This window comes from Takifugu flavidus, chromosome 1 (genome assembly GCF_003711565.1).
Source record: "Takifugu flavidus isolate HTHZ2018 chromosome 1, ASM371156v2, whole genome shotgun sequence".
NCBI classification, from domain to species: domain Eukaryota; kingdom Metazoa; phylum Chordata; class Actinopteri; order Tetraodontiformes; family Tetraodontidae; genus Takifugu; species Takifugu flavidus.
In genome coordinates, this window is record NC_079520.1 from 22,130,323 (window position 1) to 22,155,723 (window position 25,401).

At 37.2% G+C, this 25,401-nt stretch overlaps 2 protein-coding genes across 5 annotated transcripts in view; both read right to left on the reverse strand.

Moving 5' to 3' along the window:
- Positions 1-397: 397 nt before the first annotated feature.
- rfng (RFNG O-fucosylpeptide 3-beta-N-acetylglucosaminyltransferase) lies at positions 398-9,555 on the reverse strand. 3 transcript variants are annotated; one of them, XM_057056998.1, is made up of 9 exons: positions 7,925-8,191; positions 7,784-7,860; positions 6,742-6,790; positions 6,495-6,597; positions 5,797-5,950; positions 5,571-5,656; positions 5,231-5,396; positions 4,111-4,196; positions 398-540 (listed from the first exon to the last, which is right to left on the reverse strand). In XM_057056998.1, coding segments are annotated over exons 1-9 (840 nt in total). In that variant the 5' UTR covers positions 7,926-8,191; the 3' UTR covers positions 398-422. The 3 variants fall into 3 exon arrangements, with proteins under 3 accessions (XP_056912978.1, XP_056912963.1, XP_056912972.1); XM_057056983.1 differs by adding an exon at positions 8,717-9,555 and having other exon boundaries at positions 400-540; positions 7,784-8,340; XM_057056992.1 differs by lacking the exon at positions 398-540 and adding exons at positions 3,067-3,367; positions 8,717-9,555 and having other exon boundaries at positions 7,784-8,340.
- A 157-nt stretch (positions 9,556-9,712) lies between these two features.
- Positions 9,713-25,401, reverse strand: part of atp6v0a1b (ATPase H+ transporting V0 subunit a1b) — a 31,465-nt gene continuing 15,776 nt past the window's right edge. Inside the window, exons 13-22 of one of the 2 annotated variants that reach the window (XM_057056172.1) lie at positions 25,168-25,331; positions 24,816-24,906; positions 24,133-24,251; positions 23,834-24,050; positions 21,944-22,051; positions 18,615-18,722; positions 17,781-17,798; positions 13,867-13,984; positions 13,571-13,742; positions 9,713-10,964 (exon numbers count right to left, since the gene is read on the reverse strand). In XM_057056172.1, coding sequence (XP_056912152.1) covers positions 10,871-10,964; positions 13,571-13,742; positions 13,867-13,984; positions 17,781-17,798; positions 18,615-18,722; positions 21,944-22,051; positions 23,834-24,050; positions 24,133-24,251; positions 24,816-24,906; positions 25,168-25,331 — 1,209 coding nt within the window. In that variant the 3' untranslated portion in view covers positions 9,713-10,870. Of the gene's footprint in view, positions 10,965-13,570; positions 13,743-13,866; positions 13,985-17,780; positions 17,799-18,614; positions 18,816-21,943; positions 22,052-23,833; positions 24,051-24,132; positions 24,252-24,815; positions 24,907-25,167; positions 25,332-25,401 lie in introns of both variants that reach the window. The other variant, XM_057056162.1, reaches the window with a different exon arrangement.

Genomic DNA, 25,401 nt, shown 5'->3' on the forward strand with positions numbered 1-25,401 from the left:
CTGATATTAAAAACTCCAATAAGTACTTTTTGGCCCAAAACATCAGCATGGCATGAGAGGTTGTGCTTGGTGTTCACTACGGACCCCAGATATTCATGTCTTCTTCATATACTCCTTATCTTCTTTCTGCCCCATGATTACAGTTTTGTGTTTGGCAGAGGGTTTTGTCCAAAATCAATTCACATGTCCTTAGTTTTCTTCAGTTGAATACAGACACTGTCATTGTTATATTTTTATCATCATAAAAGGGGATTAACTATGTCATCGGGAAACTTCAGTCTGTTGCCATGGCTACTCTGACTGTCATCTGTGCATAAAATGTAAAGAATGGGGAAAAGAACAGTTGTGGGGTGACCCAGTGTATGATGTCACTTCCCCTGAAATGTATACAGTAGATTCACCTTCACTCTCTGTGTCCTGGATCAGCAGGATGATCCCCCTACACGAGCCCGGTCCTGCTCAAGGTTTCTTCCTGTTACAGGGGAGTTTTTCCTTGCCTCTGTTACTTGTTGGGTCAGGCCTTGGGATTCTGTAAAGCGCCTAGAAACAATTTTATGATTCATTGATCTTTAAAAATCAAGGATCCAGGACACAATGTTAAAAATGAAAAAATTTTTGATTTTTGTCAGTACAAATGTGATGCTAGATTATGTTGTAGGCCAAAAAGTCCACAAATAGCAATAGCAATGGTGTGGTTTTTGTTTCCTCAAGATGTTTGAAAACCTTGTTCATTGTTTTATAATTATGGGAGTTAGGAGAGCTCGGCTCCCCCAACAGGTTTTTTACGCTTCAAGAAAATTGTCCATAATAACCCTGTATTCCAGCCTGCCCACAAAAGGATAAATGAAAAAAGAATAAACATGTCTCGACTATTGGTTTATTTGCTCATTAATATACTTTTTTTTTCCTTGAACATTTGTCCGAACACAGTTGCATGTTTCCTATTGTGATGTGGGGGTGCCGGACCATAATTGCAAGATTTATATCACCACCTAAATTTTTGACAGTGTTTTTTAGTATTTTTATTTTATTTGTACTTTTCTGCATTTCTCTGAGCTGATTATCCTCAAAATATATTAAAACTATGGCTCATTACTCATCGATCAAATCACGTGTCATCTATCCAATCCTCCTTTATTAATACTGCACATTTAATACAACTACAGTTGACCAAAGTACTAAAATGAAAAAAAAAATCCAAACGCAAAGGATAAACAACAAATAAGGTTTTAATTTTTTTTTTAAAAAGTTTTAAAAAGGCATTTAAAAAAAAAAAAAAAACATAAAACACCAGACTAAAACCACTTTTCAAATAAAATAATGTCAACATTTCAGTAGGTGTCAAAGGCTAAGGAGAAGAGATGGGTTTTAAGAAAGGATGTATAATCAGATAAGGAGGATGCTGTGGCAAAAGGTTCCATAATTTTGGAGCCACAACAGCCAAAGCCTGATCTCAAACACTCAGGAGCAGGTGGTCAGCTGACCAGAGAACGCGCTCAGAGGGGTTGGGTGGGTCAATATAAATTGGAATTTAAAGTTAAATAAAAGAAATTTAAATTGTATTCTAAAATGGCTGGGCAGCCAGTGGAGTGAAGCTAACATTCAGGAAATGTCCTCATGAATACATCATTTGAGTACGAATACTGATAATGCATACTGTGCTCAATAACTAGTGTCTTACTACTACTTACTTCAGCATTGCTAAACGACTTAAGTCAGAGTCTGATTATTTGCTGTTTGCACAAAGGGGACCAAATTAGAAAAAGGTTACTAAAACCTAGAATAAAACAATAGAGATAGAAGATAGATAGAATAAAAAGAATAAAGAGACCATTTGCCTCCAGGGATAGGCCATCGATCACCTCAGAAAAGTAGAGGAGTAAAAGATACAAAATAAGGTGACTGACTCATTGTTCTCTAATTAGATAAAATGACATCTGTTGACATTATCCTATAAAGAAATAATCTTGTATGGTAAAGTCAACTGGCTGGTCTTTGTGCTCTGGATGTGTTTTCTCCAAGTGGCACCTTAGCTTGCTTGACATCAAGCTGTCACAACCTAGTGCTTTAAGACAGCCAACCCTGCAGGCTCTCCTCATTACCCATCATTGTACAGGTGAAGCCAAAAGCAAACTATGTGTATCATATTCTCTAGTCTTTGTCACGAATGTAAATTGCTTTGGTGGCACACTAGGCAATGTGTCATCCTCTGTGTTGTGTTTACATGCGAACATCCATCATAAACTTGTCCATGTTATGGTAGTGTTTTTGATTAATTCACTCTCCACAGCTTCCTGCACGGACTCTTCCCCTCTCACTGTCTGGCCAGGTCTCTTCGGAGACAGTTAGTGTATCTGTGGCGTTGAGTGGGTCTTGTGGGTCTGTACCTGTACATATAAATTAAAGCTATGCATGCCTAGCTTCATTTCTGATCTGGGGTCCAGAAACATGATCACCTGACAGGCCTCTGTCAGGTGGTCATGGCTTCCTCTCCTCTCCTCTCCGAGTAGGCCAGTGATGGATGTTATTTATTGTGTAGTTTCTCTGCTTTTCTCCCCCTTCCCTCTGTGTATCCAACTACAGGTCTCTCCACCTTCATAGCTGTATGCTGACCTCTGACCCCGCTGACCCAATTCCTTCACCAGCACTTTGTTATAATTAATGTATTTCCCTGATCTCTCCTCTACCTGTCCTCCCCCTTCTCCTCTCTCTCTACCCAGCTGGCCATCAGCGGGAGGGTCCCCCTACATGAAACTGGTCCTGCTCAAGGTTTCTTCTTGTTAAAGGGGAGTTTTTCCTTTCCACTGTTGCTTGTTGGGGGTCAGGCCCTGGGATTCTGTAAAGCGCCTAGAAACAATTATGATTGTAACAGACACTATATAAATAAAGATTGATTAAATAAGGGAAGGATTAATGGTTACATTAAAAAAAGTGCATGAGATGCAAAACTAGACAAGTCACTACTAGACAAACTAGTCATGCCTGGTAGTCAGTAGGTCCTTCATCAACAATTTAATGTAAACATTGATGGGCAGGACAGCAACGAATAACAATGAGTCAATAATCTTAAAATGTAGAAAAACTTTATTTCTAACCAGTTTATGGCACAAAAATGATTTCATATTCACTAATCCTTCCCTCCAAAATTTCCACAGATATTGTGAGCAGAGTACATCTAAATACAAAGCTCAAAGTTCTTTATTAGGATGGACCGTTGAATTGAACGTGATGATGATTTCTGATAAATCTGAGTGTATCAGCATGTATGGCAGAAGCACAGAAATTGCAGCTTTAGTTTTGCTGCTGATGTTTGTGCTTTGGACACCAGCCTGCGTCAGGGTACAGAAGACAGTGGACAGTCTTAAACCTGCCAAGTAGAAAACAGTTCTGTTCATTAATTAAAGACTGTTAAATAATTAACACTAATTCAATTGCTTGATTAATTAATGTATTATTTAATTAAAGACAGTTAAAGACAATTAACAGTTCTGAAATTAGTTCGTTTGTTTGTACATTTTCAGGCACACACACTCACACTAGGCATTGTTCCGTAGCCCAGGACTTCTGCATTAATAATAAATTACTATTTATGATGACACCTAGGACAAAACCTGTTCAATCAGGTAATAAAAGGATGTCACATTCAGCTGAAATGACCCCTTAAGCAGTCATAGAGCCAGTCTGAGCTAACCCAATGTTTGTAGGAGGGCAAGACAACCAGCAAAATTTAAAGAGGTAACATTTTACCTGAAAACACTGGAAGATTGAAGTATTAATTTTCCTATGTGCCATGTCCTCTGTTAACATAAACTTGGTCCAAATATTTCATTGAGGCCTGGCAACACATCTGTTGCAAATTCCTATATATTTGTCTAATGAAAACTATTAGATAGATTTATATATTCTATGGATATATTTTGAAAAGACATTCACATGGTACATGGAAAAAAATTGAATGTGATTATTTTCATTATCTAGTAGTTGTTAAATATCTCATATTGAAAGTTCAAAGTCTTTTTCAGAACTCATCTTTCATACAATAGTAATACTAATACTACTACTTCTAAGAGCAATGAGCACTGTTTTAAGAGCTATATTAAACATGTTTACCTTGTAGGGTCCTCAGCCAAAGAAAAGCCTCCAATGACTGTGACTACATTTTTTCTCTTCTCAAAGCCTCCATAGCTCAGCGTCACCTGTTTCAAAGCAGATGTTCCAGTTCAGTATGGAAACAGTAATTACTGGAATTGAATGCTGCATTTTTAAACAGGTACAGGCCAACATAAATTGGAATGGTAATGGATGAGCAAATACAAAACAGCAGGTAAAGCAAGTAAAGACCAGCAGTAATTGGGGAGTAAATTGGATTCCTGTCTTGCTGGATAGTATAAACTGGTTGCAGTGGGTAGTAATGATGCTCTGATGACCAAACAGTAAGCTGTAGGACCTCCACTTTACTTGCCACTGTGTAGTATCCCAACAAAAGGGTGATAAAAAGCTGTTTGTGGATGTTATTTTAGTCCTACTTTGCATTTAATCTTATTTTTAATCTATACTACCTCATGATGCGTGTGTGCTTGTGAGACCTTTTGTTTTTTAACATGTCTGTGTTGTAGAAGTGGTCCCTGCTGTCTGAGTGCACCCTACCTGCCACACCCTTCTAAGCCTCCAGATCAGCTGAAACCACTCTGTTCATGAAGTAACAGGATAAAACCAGGAGGCAATTTTATCCTCATTTTCTCCCAAGCTGTGGCATTTGTGACCGTCATCAATTGCTTTGCTGAAGTGTTTTCCGGAAAACAGTGTTGCAGGGGTGCTCTGCCATTATTGTTTAATACCCTTTTCTTCTGCTTTTCTGCAGTTAAAGAATGTTTGGGGTTTTGTATCTTGTTTTAGCCTGGCGTTTGCTTTTTTCAGTGGATAAAAGGGTAGGATAAAACATGTCACATCTCACTGTCTTGTCTGTTTCCTTACACATTGCAGACATTATGTTTGACATTCTGTGATCTTCCTAGACTATAAGATATAATTTAAAGTTTTTAAAACAGCATCACATCATGTAGCTTTTGTTTCACCTTAACTCTAATACTGCTGGTGTCTCTCTCACAGCAGTATTTTGGCTGCTGTCCTCATCCTCCACTTCACCTACATATATTTGAAATGGTGTACTGGACTGATCAAGGGTTTGTATACTTGAGCTTCTACTTTATCCTGTGAAATGCACAATTACCTGTTGCAGCAAAATTCCAGTGGGTAGCGTGTGCAGGTTCTCCAGGTGAGAATGGAACAGGTGTGTGTGTGTTAGTGGCACTTCCAGTAGCACTCCAATGATATAGCCAATGGTACAGTCATCTGGCAGTCGGATCTTCTCTGCGGTACTGATGAAATTCCCCAAACTGAATAGATGGTTTTGTAAATGCAACATTAATGAGTTTTGCATCTGTTTTCTCATGGATTTTAGACATTTCCTGTTTAAAACATGTAATTTTACTATATGAAAATCAACACTAACCCACCTCTTAGGAATGTACTATACCAGCCTATACTCCATTATCAATGGTGTAACATACCTTGCCCATGGGCTCATTTTTAGAGCCAGTCCTCTGCTGATACAGAAACCCGCCCCCCCAGTGGCAAACCAAAACTTAACAGGCATCTGAAAAAAATTTAAAGCCACATCAATTCTCTTACAGTATTACTGATTTAGTCTTCAAAGGGGGCTTGAATTAAGTTGACTTTCTAATAAATGCACATTTGGGCATGTAGTGGATGTAACCTTTTGACAAGCTGACTGACCATTCCATTACTCTTGACTTTCTCTGCAGCTTCTATGGGATGATCTAGACTAGGCCGGCCAAGGTAGACATCCTGGGTATGGTGGTAAGATGAAAGTAGTTGAAGCAGACTAGGTAGGATCATATAATTGTCATCATCCACATGGCAAAACCACCTACAGCACAATGGGAATGATTAATCAGTGCCATAATGAAAAACTCTCCTATTACTTCTACTGCAATAAAAAATCTAAATGGTATGGTCTGAAAATTGCTTGCTTGCTTGACAATTTTTCCACACTTTGTTATGTGGCTTTATGCTAAAAAGAAAATAAAATGACAGAATTGTTGGCAGATGTATAAGAAAAAAATAAAATGTTACATGTTCATCCCTTTGCCATGACACTCAAATCCCAAGAAATTAAGCTCTGCAGGTAAAAACCATGCCCTGATGTCCCAAGAACTACCTGCAAAGCTCAAAGCAAGCTTTTAATTGAAGTGGCGATCATAGAAACGCTAAAAGAACAATCAACATTCTCAAGCATTTGAGGGGATAAACAGTACTTGGTAAAACACATGACTGAGATCTGGGGAGTAAGATCACAACACTATTTTATGACTAATTTTACATTGTATTATGTGGAAAGAAAAGAGCATCACTCAATGTTATCATGAAGGTAGATTAGATTTAACTTCCTGTTTCTGTAACCCTTGACTCACTTTTTCTGCGACTCAATGAACTTGTCATACTCTACAGACATCTTGCAGCACAAAGCTTGGCGGGTGTGAGCTGCTGAGCAGTTGGTATTAATGAGGGTAACTCCTGAAAGACATAGTAGCGGATCGCATGAGTTCCGTACCGCTGTGGGGAATCCAACTGTTCCTATACACAATATATTACTATACCATGACAAATATGTTTGATTAACCTTCTTAAATGAATGAATAGTGTCAAAAATAATCTCACCGCTCTGTATCTGTAATGCTACGTCCTCTCCATCTGTAAAGATGTATGTCTGGAGATGAAGGTATACTGTTAGTACACACAAATACACCCACTAAGAGCAATCGTCAGGAATCAGATGAGACCTTCTCTAAACTACAGGCAGTAGACTTGCGCCAGGCTGCACTCGGTCATAAGCACTGACCGTTCAGTAAATTTTAAGTAATTTATTTTTAAAAAAAAACCTGCTATTTGAGGTAGTTCTTAATCAGTACAGACTCAAAGTAATAAAATTTTTAAAAAGTAATTTTTCATACATGCCGCTGGAATCAAATTCTAGATGAAAAATATTTAAAATATATTGTGTATTGCTATTTTAATAATATGGGATTCGATTTTTTGTGTTATTATCAACATGTGTCATCATATATTTTATACATTTCTTTTTTCTTCACCACTATATCCCTTTCAAGGTCATGGGGTTGGGTGAAGGCAGGGTCCACCCTTGAGTCACCAGCTCACCGCAGGGCCCCATGTAAGCATTTTGGGGCTGGGTACCTCAGTGGTTCTCAGAAGGTGTCCTGGCACCTCCCTCTGCTACCAGACACTGGGGCTTGAATCCTGAACCCTCCAACTCTCAGCCCATTCTCCTACAGACTGAGCTACCACTACCTTAATTTAAAACTGCAACGTTGCTGCATTTTTTTTATACTATCAAGAGCGTAGACAATGTTAACATTAACAGACAATATGCTTCTGGCTTTTTTGGTCATTCTAGCTGAACATTGCTGTAAAATATTTTCCATATACCTCTGAATGAACATGTAATATCAAGAAAAATGAATGGAGTCGTTCTTTTTTGAACCAGTCTGCATGTCTAGGCGAGTGATTTTATATACCCGTTTTAATCAAAGTGAGTGGACAGTCTAAATTTGTCTGTATATATACAGTATGTACATTATATGTACATTTTACCCCATGTACATACATTCATTAAAGTATTGCCATCTTACCTTGGGTGCAAGCCGATTGACTTGAGCCTATTAACTCAATAATCAAGTCTTACCTGTTCTTTAGCTTGAGAAATCCAAGTTTGAATCAGCAGCTCTAGTCTGGATCTGTGATACTTCTTTGTGGTCTTCACTGCAATAAAAATGTCTTTTAACTCAAGTGATTCCAAAGTCCTCAACCCTGATAGCCCACCTACTTTTCCAAGGACAATGCTGTCTTTGGAGTCTGTAGTTCTCTTGTGGACATCATTCCTGGTTATTTCACTCTTTCCTTCTCTATTTCCTTCCTGCCTCTTGGCAAACTGAGATTCTCTGAGACTTTTAGACACTTCTAGAAACCATGCATCAAGTGATGGATCTGTCTGTGCTGGTCTGACTTGGGGTCTGGGCTGGGGTAGGTCTACCTGGCATGCTGGTGGCCGCAAAACAGGGATGAGCAGAAGCAGGAAGCCACAAAATGCAAGAGAAAGTAGGAAGCAGAATTTGCTAAAACTCAATGAAGCGATGTACATCCTGAATGATTGATAGTATGGATTCACCAGCCTCCTGGCTGCAGTCACTTAAAACCCCTCTGGGTCCCATTCTCACATTTTCTCACATGTGTGATGGAAGCCTAAAGAGAAAAAAAAATGATTTTTTTGAGCTACTGACGTTCCACAAAATATATCTGTCAGGTTTTCCCAATATATTCTTATGCGTCTGTGTTTCAGATATGGTGTAATACAAATTTAAGACAGCTAAGGTTGACATTTAAAATCATAAATAAAACTCGTCAAATTCACAGCTATGTATCAGCTCGGGAAGGTACTGGACATTGAAATTAATAGAAAAGGGGACCTGAAAAATGCCCTTAGACACACAAAGGGTAAATACGTGCGGTCATTAGCGCTAGCTTCTAGCTCAGTAAAACCATGAACAAGTAGATTGTATTTTCCTCAGTGGTTACAAAAAGAAAAAGAAAGGTATCCACGTTTCTTCAGAAAACTTACCATTAAACAAAACAGGACACATATGGCAGAAAGCATAGGAAATCACTAAAGAAACGCGTCGTCGTTTAACTACAACCCGTCCTCAAACTGATGAGTTAAATTCTCATATACAGAGAACACGTCACATTCCGATGTGTTGTTTTCCCAAGTCAATTGTTCTTAGTTTATTTTACACCTTGAGGAAAGGACCATTCTACTGACAACCCGTAGCAACCGGTGTTTTCAATAACAATTAAACGTAATAAACAAATACCAACTTCAGACTTCGAGGGCGAGTGAGCTAATAGAAAGGTCTTCCGGTTCAACCCTTCAGAATAAAAGTGTGGCGGTGACTTTTGCAGCGGTGATAAACCCTGGCCGCGGAGGCCCGCAGGAGAAAGGGAAAAACGACCATGTTTCTCTTTAAATACGACTTATTCATCAGGACAGTTATATTAACTCATCTGGTTACATCTTCATAATTGTCCTTGGTTAATCGTACATTTAAGAGTATCAGATCTTTTTGGCTAAAATGTATTGTTTTTAAGAAAAAGAAGGGAAATAAATCACTGCTGCAAATCATCAACAGATTTAGTATAATAGTGAAAAGTACAGTTGCCTTTTGTCAAAGCATTAAATAAAAACATTTACTTATCTTGCAATCATCGAGTTAAAAGTTGCCTAACCAAGAATTAAGATAAATTTAATTGCTTTCAATATATCTTTTTAATCTACTTGATTTAATTTTCATCTATTCTTATTTTCCTCCCATGTATTATATTGAGTTGTCAATTCAGTTATGGAGCATTTTATTGCGTCTCGTTTACAGTAATATAATTCTAGAATCTGTTGTGTTGAACCAAAGGGTTTTTGAATAGTGTTTTGTCTGTTGCACTCTAGAACCCTGTCCCATGACTTGTTTTATACTACTTTGTGTTGGAGAAGTACCTGGCCTATTTTGGTCATGATTTTTTTGTTTTTTTTAAGAACTAGTTAAACAAATAATTTTCCTCATGGTACACTTGATTTAACACTTTATTAGTGAGGACAAACTGGTTGCACCTTTCCCCATCATGAAACACATTATTCTAGTAATGTCTTCTCAAGCAAAGTGACAAGAAACACATCTTTAAAATTTAGTTGTCACACTACTACAACTATTGGATGATTTAGAGAACAGCTTTCAGTCCATTTCCAGTTTTACTTTAGGCCAAATTTATCACTCGTTATTTCAGGTGTCACATTTACACAAATACTAAATACAGGTAACCAACTTCACAACACAGGCAACATCATGTTTGATCAAATACAGATATTTATGTTTACTTAAATAACACATCAGTCCACAGGGTATGCTGATCTTAGAGTGAATTATTTCAGAAATTTAAAAAAAAATGCACAATTGATTCCAATGGAAATTAGGATCACACAGACATTCTTGCCATTTGATAACAATGGCAGGGGGAAATAAAAATAAAGGAGCATGCTAATCCAGAATAAGCCATCAAGAACTGAAATTCTAAACAGTGACTGCAAATTGTTTGACAGTCACTCTTTTGATTTTTAGTTGACAAAGGACTTTTTTTTTTTTTTTTAAATGGCTATTTAAAACACCAAACACATGGCTTCTCAGTAAAGTGAATGTGGATATATTGTACTGTAATGAGTATAGTCTTAAACAGCAGACATACGTACTACTACTGCAAGTACTACTACCACCTAGAATCCAGATCAAATTATGATGAGACACATTTTCATAATGTTGAATTTTAAAAGAAAAGCAAGATAACAAGATTTCGAAATAGGACAGGGGCAGTGCCTCTCTGTATGGAGTTTGCATGTTCTCTCGCGTATTTACGTGGTGAATTGGTTACTCTAAATTGGCAATAGGTATGAATGAGAGTTTGATTGGTTGTTTGTCTTTGTAAGTTGCCCTACCATGAGCTGCCTTCTTGTCCAACGTGACCACATAAAAACTGGTAGAAAATTAATCAATCTAAGATAAAAGGACATAGATTTTTCTGACAATAAATTAACAAACAGTTAGTACCATTCACAAGCATTACAAAAACTGATTTATAACTCACAATAATAATTTCACAATTGATCACTAGAGGGTGAAAGAAGACTGTACTTGGTATCATGCATTCCAACATAAAAATGAGGAAGGGCTTGTCACTCATCAAAACGGCCCTCCAGGATGCTCTCAAACGAGAAGGGAATAAACTTGAAGCCCTGCCCTGCATAGAACTTGTTCTGGAACTCCACCCTGAAAACATAGACAAAAACGGAAAGGCTCTGATGAGGACTATGCAGGCTTGAAGACAACCCTTCATTTCTATGCAGTTTTGTTTGCTTTTATAAAAGAATCACAAACAAGAAAGTGAATTATTACAAAATTGATTTTGTGATAACTGATTTTAAAAACCTTGGAATACATTGAAAAACTTGCTTGAGAGTATATCTCAGCCCATTGACACACTCCAGATAAATTGTGAACAATACAGTGTAGTAAGTATATAGTGCAATTTTAATTTGGAAGGACTTCAGTTAGTGAAACTTTTTAGTGTTGCCTTTAATGTATTATAGGCCAAGTAACTCAGATGAGAAGGATTAAGGTTCTAGGAGATACCCAAGAGCAAAAATGAAATTCTCCCACACAACAGTGGAATGTTTTGACTATTGGCCTTTGGGGCTGGACAAAATGTTGACTGAGAGATATATGGATGTATGATTTTAACAGATATATTATCTACAGTGGGGCAAAAAAGTATTTAGTCAGTCACCAATTGTGCAAGTTCTCCCACTTAAAAAGATGAGAGAGGCCAGTAATTTTCATCATAGGTATACCTCAACTATGAGAGACAAAATGGGGGGAAAGAATCCAGGAAATCACACTGTAGGATTTTTAATGAATTAATTGGTAAATTCCTCAGTAAAATAAGTATTTGGTCACCTACAAACAAGCAAGATTTCTGGCTCTCACAGACCTGTAACTTCTTCTTTAAGAGGCTCCTCTGTCCTCCACTTGTTAACTGTATTAATGGCACCTGTTTGAACCTGTTTGTTTAACACTATGGCCAAGACCAAAGAGCTGTCAAAGGACACCAGAAACAAAATTGTAGACCTGCACCAGGCTGGGAAGACTGAATCTGCAATAGGTAAGCAGCTTGGTGTGAAGAAATCAACTGTGGGAGCAATTATTAGAAAATGGAAGACATACAAGACCACTGATAATCTCCCTCGATCTGGGGCTCCACGCAAGATCTCACCCCGTGGGGTTAGGGTTAGGGTTAGAATCCCAGAACCACACGGGGGGACCTAGTGAATGACCTGCAGAGAGCTGGGACCAAAGTAACAAAGGCTACCATCAGTAACACACTACGCCGCCAGGGACTCAAATCCTGCAGTGCCAGACGTGTCCCCCTGCTTAAGCCAGTACATGTCCAGGCCCGTCTGAAGTTTGCTAGAGAGCATTCGGATGATCCAGAAGAGGATTGGGAGAATGTCATATGGTCAGATGAAACCAAAATAGAACTTTTTGGAAAAAACTCAACTTGTCGTGTTTGGAGGAGAAAGAATGCTGAGTTGCATCCAAAGAACACCATACCTACTGTGAAGCATGGGGGTGGAAACATCATGCTCTGGGGCTGTTTTTCGGCAAAGGGACCAGGACAACTGATCCGTGTAAAGGAAAGAATGAATGGGGCCATGTATCGTGAGATTTTGAGTGAAAATCTCCTTCCATCAGCAAGGGCATTCCAAAACATCACTGCTCTAGAGGAGATCTGCATGGAGGAATGGGCCAAAATACCAGCAACAGTGTGTGAAAGCCTTGTGAAGACTTACAGAAAACGTTTGACCTCTGTCATTGCCAACAAAGGGTCTATAACAAAGTATTGAGATGAACTTTTGTTATTGACCAAATACTTATTTTCCACCATAATTTGCAAATAAATTCTTTAAAAATCAGACAATGTGATTTTCTGGATTTTTTTTTCTCATTTTGTCTCTCATAGTTGAAGTGTACCTATGATGAAAATTACAGGCCTCTCTCATCTTTTTAAGTGGGAGAACTTGCACAATTGGTGACTGACTAAATACTTTCTTGCCCCACTGTATGTCCTTGTGTGAACAGGAAAGTGAGGTTCTGGTATCTAAAGGTGTATTAATAAGTAAAGAACAGCATGTACACTACATCCCAGTAATGTTTGACACACAAACACTGTTCCCAGGTGTTGAAGCCAGTTCCTGTTGAAACTACAAATTTGTGTCCTTTTAAACACTATATGTCTAATGAACAAAAATGTGATCTGCTGGCCAAAATTGTAAAACAAAATAGACAAAACAATTAAAAACCTAAAAGATGTCACCGCTAACAAGTATAATGTGAAATTAGCTGATGGTACACAAGAATTTCAATTATCTACAGAGAACACGGATCTAATATATTTGGCTTTCCAGTAGGTCAGTGTAATCACAGTAGGGTAGAGGTTGTACTAGGAGGCAATGGAACTGGATGTTCTGGGGTTATCTGGAGTTCTCAATACAGAAAAAAATACACTTAGGAATGTTTTTTTCAGACATCCAGCAGTAGCATTTGCAGTCTTGGACTTACTACTGAGTCCATGTATTTGTTATGGTATCTTTGAGTCTTGTTCACGAGTGAGATGCAAATGGAAAGAAATTGAAAAATGATTTGCTGGCATTAATCTTATTTTCATATATATATTTAACTGATAATACATTAACTGCAATGATGAGATACAGTATTTTAGCTTTCTATGTTTGTTTGTACCTTCCTCTGACTTGATTTCGACAAATGACTCTTCTGTTCATGACATGATTGAAGGTATAAATGTGTGTGTAACAAACCAGTGTAGACGTAAAGCATGTAGAAATGCTGACAACCCTTCCATTATCAGCAGGATGGCAACGGTAAGTCCAGCAAAGGCTGAGAAGATAATGGAAAGGCCAAAGAACCCACCACCACTTCGCGAGGACAGACCAAGGTGCATCACCATAGACCATAGAACTTCAGACAACTCTACATGCAATAGGAACAACAAAATAAGGGTTTATATTAGTAGAATTTCCAAAATCATATGACAACATATTTGAAACTCTCATTCTCTCCCTGTCGATTTCTCTCCATGCACACTTAAACTTACGTGCATGAGCCAGGCTGAGGGCCCAGAGTCGCAGGTAAGAAGCTGTATTAGAGATGCATCCAAGACAGTACTCAATGGTGTGGATGGCCTGGTGGACTGCTACATCACCAAAGTTAAACTGTGAGAGAACAAAATGCACATGATTATATTGATATAGTGCTGCATTTGTTATACTACTAGCAGATGTGTGATAATAATATAATATCTTCTGTAGATGCTGTAGTTTTACATGTTCATTCATTGTGTCACTGGGGCCTTACAGGAGCAACTGGTTGCTGTGACAGCAATCTGTACTCCGTAGCTGAACTAGAAATCTCAAGTCACAAACTCTCCTGAATCCTGTTGCTGCTACTAGGTTGATTTCCTTTTTACCCACCAATGAGAACTCCGATAAAAAGATAGAATGACGTGAAAAAAACTAAGAAAGGAAAAAGCACAATTTTTTCCCTCCAGGAGACTCACCTATCGCAATTAGATCATAAACCTAAAAAATCTGGCTACAGGAACGTGTGCCATAATACATTTAAAGATGGGTGTAGAAGACAAGTAGCAATACCAATACGAAATAAAGCCCAATTTCATCTTGAGATGGAATTTAAGGACAAATAAGTGAGATACACTGTATTAAAATGAAGACTAGAGAAGGAGCCAGAAACATTAATAACAGGTATGAACCTCTGAAAAATGAAAAACATTTTCCAATTCCCTTTCTGATGTGATAGCAGCAAAAAGTATTTTAATGAGTGGGCAGATTTAAAAGTTATTAGTTAATACAATCAGCTTCAAAAAGAATAAAAAAACAATTAGACACTACACTAAAAGGGTTGGATGGGAGCATCATAGAATTCATAATGAGAAGTTAAGGGAATTGGACTGGGAATATAAAATTATATAACAAAAATAAAATGAAAAACACCCTGCTGCACAAAATTAATAAGTATTTTAAACTGGTCTATCAAGAAACACGTTCAAAAGTTACAAAAATACTGGCAAAAGTATACAAAATGAACCAGCAATTGGTAGCATAATGAGCTCCTCATACAGATGAGTTAATACTACTGAGTTAGTAGTTGGTAACTACTCTGGAACATATTGACTTAAAATAATAACATTATTTAACATATATTGGACTTAAAATAATACAGAAACAAGGTGGAGTTGTGTTAAATGAAGCCATGAATACATTAAAAATTAAAACATTACAGGGGACTGATGAGTACCCAGCAGAGTGATATAAACTGTTTGTGGAAGAGTTTTTGCCATTGTTCCTTGCCTATTTTAGTTTAACCATTTATAAAATAATTTTAAAAAAACCTCCATTCTGGTTCATCATGTTACAGACCAATTTCTACATTAAATGTGCACATTAAATCATTCCTTGTCCCCAAAAGTAGTCTAAAAACATAAAGTTATCAAGTATTTTCTGTGATTGTTCCTAAACTCTAGAATGAGCTGCCATCAGTAAAAAGAACACCCCCCACCTTCCTTACTTTTAAATCGCATCTTAAATCACATCTGCTCAACAATCATTCTGTGGGCCAGTGTGTGTAACCACAGAGAGCTTAGGCCAACCTGCCTGTTAATATAAGCCACCAATGTGGCGTTGCCTGTCCGCAGCCCTAGTGGCATGGGCGGGCCTTGTGGGGGTAGTCAACTGTGTCCGCTCTGGATTATTTCATTTGAGTTTTGTTTCATTTTTACCTTGCAGTGACTGACTCTCTATTATTCCTATCTCAATTTGTCAACCAATCCAACCAACAAATGAAGGCAAGATGTTAGGGGGGGGTCACTGAGTCACCGTCGTGGTGTTGTGGGTATCCAGAATTACTGCAGTGCCATCCTCTCCTATGCTAATTATAATCATTGAGGTAATGGAGTAAACATTCATGATAAGATGAAACATTCATGCCTGGATGGTTAGCTATGGCAGCGAGGCTCCCTAGGAGCAGTACCTAGCTGGAAGAGTGTTTTGATTAAACTTTATTCAATCATGACAAAAACAATTATAAGATTAAATATATCAAGTACAGAAAAAAGTGTAAATGGGGTGGAAAATAGCACATTGGATTATGTTCGGTTAGTTGTTGGGTTGGCTTAGTTGGGTTCAGCATTGTGCTAATGTTTCCTTTTTCCATTGTTCTTGTTTGTATTTGGACGAATAAAACATTCCTGAAAGTATCCGAAATTGTTTCTGTTTACAGGGGCTATGACACAGTTGGCAAATGAAAATAAGACACACTGTAATGGCAAAATGAATGGCTCTAGACTAGATATATATTTTGTGACCAAAAGCAAAACAGCAAACTTGGTTTCACATCGGATAAATGTACTCAAGACCTTTTTTTGTATGATTGGCCTACAGCTTTATACACACTGTACTGTAAAATAATAGCAGTGGAAAAAAAGAATAAAACTTAAAATATTTATGAAAACGTTTAATATCATACATGATAAACATTGGGAACCATGCACATTCTTTTCCAAATTAAGAAAAAGAAGAATAGAAGAAAACAGAATATTTGGCTGCTTGAAATAATAGCAGTATATGCCTTTTTCATTACAAAATTAAATGATTAGTCTATGAACTGAAAAATGCTCGAAGACTTAGCTTTTCTGATTCGCTGTACTAATATTTAGTTGCAGAACCTGTTTCTGAGAACTGCTTGACATTTGTGTTGTAAAGAGTCGACCAACTTCTGGACAGAACAAATTAACTACTTTCCAGAATTCATTTTGTTTTGTCTCAGAAAAAGCATTTTTTATACATACAGTATATCACATCTTTGTCCCACATATTTTAAATTGGTTTAAGGTCTTGTTGTCTGGAACCAAGATGCTGCTCACTTACTCGTGTGTTTGGGCTCATTGTTTTGTTGAAAATCCCATTACAATTTCCTCTTTAGATTAATGCAACCCTTTCAATTATTTTTACGTATTCAAATTAATAATCTCTGTTATTGAAAAAACAATAGAATGGGCAAGGAAAAAAAACACAGATCATGATTTTGTTTTACACCGGGATCCATGGTCTTCACAGTCCACTGTGGCTAGAATTCAAACCTGAGGCTAAGGCAATATGTTATTTGAAAAATTGTAATCTGTCCAGCAAAATCTTCAACATTATTTATATCTTCAACATTAGGCTTTTGCAGGGGCTTCTTACTGATGATAGCTTCATCTTCATATAGGGTTTTTCTACTCAGAGAACACTATAAAACTTTTTTGATGACTTGGGAGCAGATTCTCTCAGTCTTTGCTATAATAATATTATTTTTGAACACAACAGTATTTGTTATTTCAGATATTGCAACTGAACATGCTATTCACAAAGATAAAGATGAATACAACACTTGAACTACCAGCCTCCAGGACTGTAGCTCTCCCATCTGAAATTCTTCCTCTATATCAGTGGTTGTCAAATTTCTTTTGAACAAATGCCCCAATATCCCCTTTCAACTACTTCCTTCACCCCCCCGTATTTCAACCACCAGCTGTTTTGAAAAACACTAATTAAATATTGGTCTGCACCATCTTAGCTATCTGAGAATCAAATCAGATTCTTGTAGTGTAAAATTATTTTTCACCACACTGCAGATGGTTTTACCACTTTTATGCAGTTGTTTTTCCTCTAGTTCCTCAAGTTCTTTAGTTCAGTTGCCACTTGTTTATCAAAGTACATATATTCAACAATAATAATGTATACTATATTATATATTGTACACTAAAGTTGGGAGAGGATTTAAGAATTGTTAATATGTATCTACACTATGTGTGTAACAAAGCTTTAACAAGACAAACATCAATATATCTCATCCACTCACACGCCTCTGAAACACAAACCAGATTGAGGTTCAACATAAAAACAAGACACCAGAACCACGACATCCAATCATGCTTAAAAAATAACTTCTTACCGGTTCTTCCTCTGCATGCTTAAAAAGAAACAAAAGTTTAAGTTAGCTGCAGAATTGAACACAGAACTTAAAATATTCTTTCGTTAGTCTTTTGAAAACATCTGCAAATCTTTTTTTTTTTTTTTTACAGCTGACAAAATTTTAAAGACTTGATGATGATGAAGATGATTATGACCGGTGACCAGTATAACACCATTCAGTAAACCAGAACAGTTTATATAATTCTGGGATTCCCACCAGTTAATTTAGAACTGCTGAAGCCTCTTGGATATACAGTGAAATATATTCAAAAAATTAAAGAAAGTTGAATTTTCTTTAGCTAAGAGCTCATTAAATTTTGGGGACGCTTCGAATTCCTATGGGACTTTGCCCTATTATCTTCCAAAGATCAAAGGCAAAGCCTTTAAACATTAAGTAACCTACTAGGTTATGTAACCTATTGTATCACTACTGCCTATAATACTATATTATGGGTGAAAGTCACAATATGTGGGGAAATTACTGGCTTTAAGTGACAGATCATAGTTTTTGCACTTTTGGCTTAAACTGCGAACATAGTGTATTAAATTCTTTGTATTAGATTTCTTACAAGGAATACCACAGTTGGAGTAGATCATATGTAAAACATTTTATTTTGTTGATTCACATTCCAGTTACGTAACAAGAAATGATAAGCACATTTATGATATTGAAAGTCGAGCCTTTTAAAGATAGGTTTGACTGAGCACAGCAACGCTAAGTGGTAATTTGTTAACTTAAGTGCACATTGCAGTCACTGTTCTATGAATTGCATTATTATTTCGAGAGGCAATAAAGGTGCAAGCATGGACTTACTTCTTCTCCTTCCTCTGAGTGCTGAGAGAGCTGGTCGTGGTCCATTATGCCAGCCTCATCCTCTGTGGGCCCGTTGCCCACCCGCACCCCGCCGAACTTCTGGGTGCCCTGTTGGGTGAGTCCGGTGCATGATGAGGACACACCTGTTTGCTTTAATGACTGCTCTAGATTCTCTGCAGGGGTTTCTTCCCTCTTCTGGGACTAGATACAAAAGCCACAAGAGCTATGTCTAGCTTAAAGCAATTTTTACCTTTCTAACATTTTGCACAGCACAAAAGATTTGAACACAAACAACTCCACACCCCTCAAAAATCCCACATGCTTCCCCCTGCCTGACCTCTGACCCTCCTTCCCTGAGGGATGTGGTATTAAACTGAAGCAGCATGAGTGAAACAGATCAATGGAGTCAGATTCATAGGTGCAGGTAAGTGAGAAACAGTGATTAACTAAAATTGCAGTGGTGCGCAAATTGCGGTAGCGGTAGGCAACTGGAAGAGTCCGACTTCTATCAGAAACATGTGAGAATTAAATATTAATGAGTGTTATATCTGGTCAATTTCTTAAGCTTATTAGAAGCATTTTGTTTATGAAACAAAAGTGTATAAATGCGAAAAAGGTAAGAATTGATTTAGAGCAAGCCTAACCCCTGGGCCACACATCCTGCTATGCATGCAGTTCTTGAATTCATGAAGATAAAAGGTGTATTTGCAACTAGTAATTGATGGGCTGCACAAATTAAGAGAGAAGCCGGTGAAGTTTAAATATTAAAACCATTGCCAATAGTTGTATGTTGCCGTTGAGAGGGAGGAAATACCTTCTGTAAGTACAGTAGCCCATAAATCTTTACTTGTGAGTTGGTGACTGATAGAGCCTTCTATAGCTATCAACGCATCGTATCCATTCATTTTCAATGGACAATGCATCTGTGATTAAAATTTCAAAATGTAGCATCACTTAGGAGATCAAGATGTGACACAGCTATGTTGCAACTGAGATGCACACAAAAAGGTAGGATATGTGGCCATGGGGTTGGGGTCAACAAATGGTCCTTTATGTTCCAAAGTTTTTGTAAAGCAGGGCACCCAGCACAGCACATTATTTTTAATAATCAATATTATTATGTTAAAAAATATTACTAAGAAAAAAAAACCTCATTGTTTGCACTTAAACGTCAATAAACTGTCATTGTCTTATTATTAAAATTGTAGGATTAAAAAGGAGAAAACACTTAAAGTGTAATTTTTAAAAATGTGGATTTTATTTCTCTTTCTTTTGAGGTTTAGTTCATGTCTAAATTTTGTTCTTATGCAGTTCAGAGCTTGTTAAATGAAAATAAACTGAACTTAAATAATGTTGAATAAGACAATTTTTTATTTTGTTGCCAGAATTTGGCATTTACAATATTAGTATGTGTTAATAGGGCGCTTGGATGTTTATATACGGCACATAAATCATGTTGTGGCAACTAAATTACAGTGGGACCTCTACTTACGAAATTAATTTGTTCCAGAAGTTGTTTCGTAACCTGAAAATTACGTAAGTAGAGATGCGTTTTCCATGTAAATGCCCTAATCCGTTCCAAGCCGCCAAAAATTCGGACATAATTTTTTTAATAAATCATAAAAATGCATCAAAACATGTAACAAATATAAATAACAAATACATGTTACAATTAGATTACCGCACAATAAATGTAGGAATTCAGTGCAACGCTTCTCCAGGAACAAAATGAACTTTATTACAGGCTAATCTTACATTAGCCATCATTACTAGCAGCGAACGTTAACACTTGTGGTAACACCGCCATCTGACGTCCCTCCTAGCCAATGGGATGACAGGAAGATGCTAGGCGATAGCCAATGGCAGAGCAGCTACAAGCATGTTTGCGTTCGCTAAACTCCGCGAGCTGCGAGTAGCAGCGTATTTTTGCCTTTCGTATCCTGAAATTTCTTTCGTAACAAGAGGAAATATTTTCCCGTTGAGAAGTTTCGTTTCTGAAAATTTCACATGTAGAGAAATTCGTAAGTAGAGGTCCCACTGTATCACCTAAGTGTTTTAATACCTGCAGACCTCTAGTAGATAAGGCCCTAAGTGTTATTGTGAATTAATATTCAATAATACTGCATTATGATGGATATGCACCGAGTGAAATCAAGAGCCAAAGATTCCTAGCTGAAATTAATTCAGAGGTTCTTGGCAAATGGCTTAAACTTTGAGGTTTAAGGCTACCAATGAGGGCAATGAGACAAAGTATGAACTTTAAATATAACTAGTGAAGGGAAAAAGCAGACAATGAACTGTTAGGGTGCCCTGATAACACTTTTATCCAGAACAGTATTTCCAGACATTTTAGTGATATCAAAAATAAGCAACACAAACAATACAATGTTTACATAAATTACTGTTTAAAATTGAAAATTTACCCAAAAATAAGAGTTAAGTACACAATTTTATTTTTCCCTTCTATATCACAACTGACTTAACAATAGTTTGAAACAGTTAAGCCTTTAATATAGTGGCTTTAGTGTAAAAAAAAAAATGCAAATACATTTTCAAGGGCTCAAAAACATTAAATACTAATCCTAAATACCAAGTAATGGGACAAAAATTCCTTGCATTAATGACTGCATCATCTATTTTCCAAGATCATATAGGTTTGTTCCATGAGTTCAGTATGGGCAAGCTGACGCAACATTCTAGAAACACTGCAGCTTTGGCCCACTCATCACAATTTGGCTCTTGTTACAAGAGCATAAGACTCAAATCCACACGCTTGTCCATTTTTCCTGCTTCTAACAAATAAACCTTGTTCATATATATTGCCTAATACATCTCCATGGATCTAAGGCTTTTTTTTAAATGGAGAATCATCAAAATGGGAGTTGCTTGTGTGTGAGCTGAGGAAATGTCATGTAACAATGGTTCCATCACTTTTGACAAAATTGCTGTAGATTAATCATCTTTCTTTGATCACAATATTATTTTTTGTTTTAACTGTAAATAAATTTTACTGAACTGTTAAAACTATTTTAAAAGTCTATTCTTAGGTGAATGAAAGGTGCCACTGCATTTGCAGCTGCTGAATATCAGTTAAACACCTAAAAACAAGTCTTGATAACTAATTTGAAGCATGAAATGAATTTGAGCCCCTGGAAATGGAGGGAAACAAAACATTTTTGGAGAAACCCCTTAATTATTTTAAATCAACTGTGATTGTGTATGTGTTAAAAAGGAGAAAAAAAATAGCCCATATTGTAATTTTAAGTTCAGTTTAAATTGATATTTCACTTGTAGTACTATGATTGTAAGTAGTTATGAGAGTCACATACCAGGTGTTTTTTCCAAAGGTTCTGGCGATGAAGCATCATAGTTTTCACAATCAGCATACAGGGTACACATGCAAGTGCAATCAGCACCAATAATATCTGGATACCCATCTAAAGATTCAAAAATAGAGGATTAAAATGTTGTAAATATGAAACATAAATTTACTTCATTAGGATAATTGATAAGAATTTGTTTTTGTTTTCTTGATGGTTTTATGACTTTCGGGGGCCCGAGGATGGTGCTGAGGCCTATCCCAGCTACATATGGCCGAAGGCAGGTCTACCCCTGAATGAGTCGCCATCTCATCACAAGGCCCTATGTGAGCATTTTTGGGAGTTTGGTACCTTGCTCAAGGGTACCTTGGTAGTGCTCTGAAGGTGTGTAGGTATCTGCCCCCTATTACCAGAGAATCCTTCTCAGCCCAGACAACCCCTATAGATTTAGCTCTCACCACCCACAATCATAACTGTGTCATTTTAAAAAGCAACTTATCCTTTTGCTCAATCAATGGTCTAAATGGAAAGCTGTCTATGCTTTTTTGTTTTTATCAATCCCCCCATGGTCACCATCTTTAGCCTCATTGTACAAGTTATTGACAGCTCCAGCCTAATAGTTAAAAAGATGTCAGATTTATGTCAGGATTAGTATGTCAGTCGCTTATTACATAGCTATTCCTCTCTTCTTACACTGCTTATTTATGTTGCCACTAATGAATTTGCTAAAATCATTTTCTCCCAAACTAAAGTCTGCCCAACATAATTTGCAAAACACATGGTGCTCATGAAGAGAAAGGGGTAATTGTGACAGCAAGCAAAATGAAATTTTGATGCATACTTCTTCTTTTTGGTTGAGTCCCATTTAGTTTGTTAACAGTTCTGCCATTAGGTTGGACACATGACATGTAGGGCGGGGGCGTTTGGGTTGGGTATCCAGGTGCACACATAACACGAATAACTCATACCACATTGAAATTGGGGGAAAAATGGGACAAATTAGAAAATTTGGAACACGAGGGGTTAAAGGGTAAAGTATGGCAAGTATGGGTTTTAAGCCAATGGGTCAGTGCAGTGATGGCCATTCTGTGAGCGGCACTCAATGAAGTATATCCTAATGTTCTTGTCAAAATGTCATTGTCATTTCACTTAAATTTGGCTTACATAAACTGCATACACAGTAAAGAATCAATTTAAATTGGATCCATAACAACTTGGAAATGAGCAAAGATATTTATTAAAGCAATTTTTACTGTATAGCTCGAGTGTCACGGTCTGCTCATCTGTAATCAATGCAATCCACAATCCAAGAGTTAGTCTCTACCAGACTCTCTGTACCTCATGTCTAACTTTCCAGCGCTATTATTCAGATCAAATTCTTGTTCTCAACCCTGCCTGCTCTTGACCTGCCTAATCTTTCCCGGTAAATTATTCTGTTTTCCATTCACCTGGTCCTTGTCTGCCTGAATACTTCTCCTCTGGACTGTTTTCACCTTTGGTTTTCTAAGTAAGGATTATTGTACTGTGGAACCCTAACAGTCGTTTTTATTCATTCGAAATCTACTTCGACTGGCTGAGGTGGTCCAGGTTGCTGTACATTCTGCATCACAAACATTGTTAAACACTGCAGTTTCAACCATGGACATTGAAAATGGATAACTACATAATTTTCATTATAATTTTCCTGATATGTTGTCACCTTTGTAGACATTGTAAGACCTTCAATAATAAAAATGTCAATAATGACACTTTTGAAACCTTGGAATCATGGCATAGCAATAATCTAATCATACTCCAAAGGCCTACAAAAATTCTCAAGTCACTACAATCTAAAATTGTATAAATGTGATGAAATATGAAGTTGAGAAATGAAAAAGTTGAAGATTTTAAAGACGGCACCTGTCCTGGGTAGAGGGCCTTGTTAGTGGGGTCATTGTAGTTGAAGAGACACATGTTGATAAAGTGGATTAGCAGGCTGGGGGCATCCTTTGAGCTGTAGGCATTGTAGGATGTCCACTTATAAAACACTAGTAGAACAAGGTAGCCAAAAAGGCTTGCCATGAAAACAATCTCAGGAATAAAGCCCAGGAAGATGTTTAGTGGCTTTTTAAAATACCTAAAACAGAGAGAAATTAGTCAGAAATACGTATGCATGCATGCACACACACACACACACCCACACACAAACTACAACTTACAGGTGGTTAAGGAGGCTAAGAGACACTCCAAATAACATGTGGATGACACCCAAGATAACGGACATCTTCATCTTGAACGAGTTCAGGAAGGTCAGCTTGTTTGTGGCAACATTCCATATCTGCAACAGTGAAAGTGAACAGTGAATATCTTTCATTATTTCAATTTCAGTTTATTGAATATTTACATTTTGCTAAAATTTAATTAAATAGCAAAAAATACAAGATACTCCCACAAGTTATTTTAATAGTTTTGACAGAAAATTAGTTAAGGCAGAGAGACAGAAATGATGTACAGTGAATATAATCTTAATCACATACTCCGCAAGAATCAAGAAATTTGTTCTCGCTTGTGCTTTGATATGGACATGGTTAACAAGGAAAAGCAGAAATGCTGTTCATTCCCCTGGCACAAAGACTGAGAAGGAACAGACAATTTAAGAGAACAATAATTGGAGTCATATAAAAACCTCTGTCACAAAAGGTAACAAAAGACGTGCACAATGCCGAAGATTTTCTTGTGAATTATGACATGTTCTGACAAGAAAAAAAAAAAGTTTGTTCTCGCCACCTTGGGAAAACATGCAAACTTCTCGGTTCTGGAGTCTATAGCTGCCATAAAACTAGCATTACTCTACAAACTGCCACATATATTTTTCTGCTGTGATTAAGGTACATGCTTTTACCGGGTCAATTCCCAGTGGATACGGCCCATTGAAGACTCCAGGAATTGCTGGGTCTAACTGCAAAACTGCATTCCCATCAAGTGTCTCAAACCTAGGATGAACATATGAGCAGTAAATGTATACTCTGCACAGTATAGGAGAACATAGTTTTAAATGCTAAATAACATGATACAGAGAATGGCATGCAATAATCCAAAATAATCCAATAATAAATGTCATGACATTATTTGCACAGGTTTTTACACTTGTGCATCTGCAGATTTTAATATATTTTGATCCAATCTAATCTAATTTAAAGGAAACACTGACTAACATATCACACTGACTGAGTCAGGGAAGATTCTTGACTTACGTCCAGTTGGCTCCTTTGGGACCAAACATAGGCCTGACGCTCCATCCAGAGCCAAACATATTAAGGGATTTAGAAAAGCAGTCATTGTAAATTATTCCAGTGTAGACAGAGAAGATCCCCATCAGGAGTATGATGTAGCGCCCGGCAAATACCATGTTGAACATCTATAAAGAAACAAAATTGTCAAACAACAATGATAAGTTTGTCTTTAACTTGCATGGCATTCCACCCTGG

What these genes read in the sequence shown, in the direction of transcription:
- rfng (XM_057056983.1), bottom strand. Translation starts at nt 8,239, where the DNA reads ATGTACATCGCTTCATTGAGTTTTAGCAAATTCTGCTTCCTACTTTCT. An exon ending in TTTCTCAAGCTAAAGAACAG is followed by an intron (nt 6,791 to 7,783) that starts GTAAGACTTGAT and finishes CTTCATCTCCAG; the next exon opens with ACATACATCTTTACAGATGG. An exon ending in AAGTCAAGAGTAATGGAATG is followed by an intron (nt 5,657 to 5,796) that starts GTCAGTCAGCTT and finishes AATTTTTTTCAG; the next exon opens with ATGCCTGTTAAGTTTTGGTT.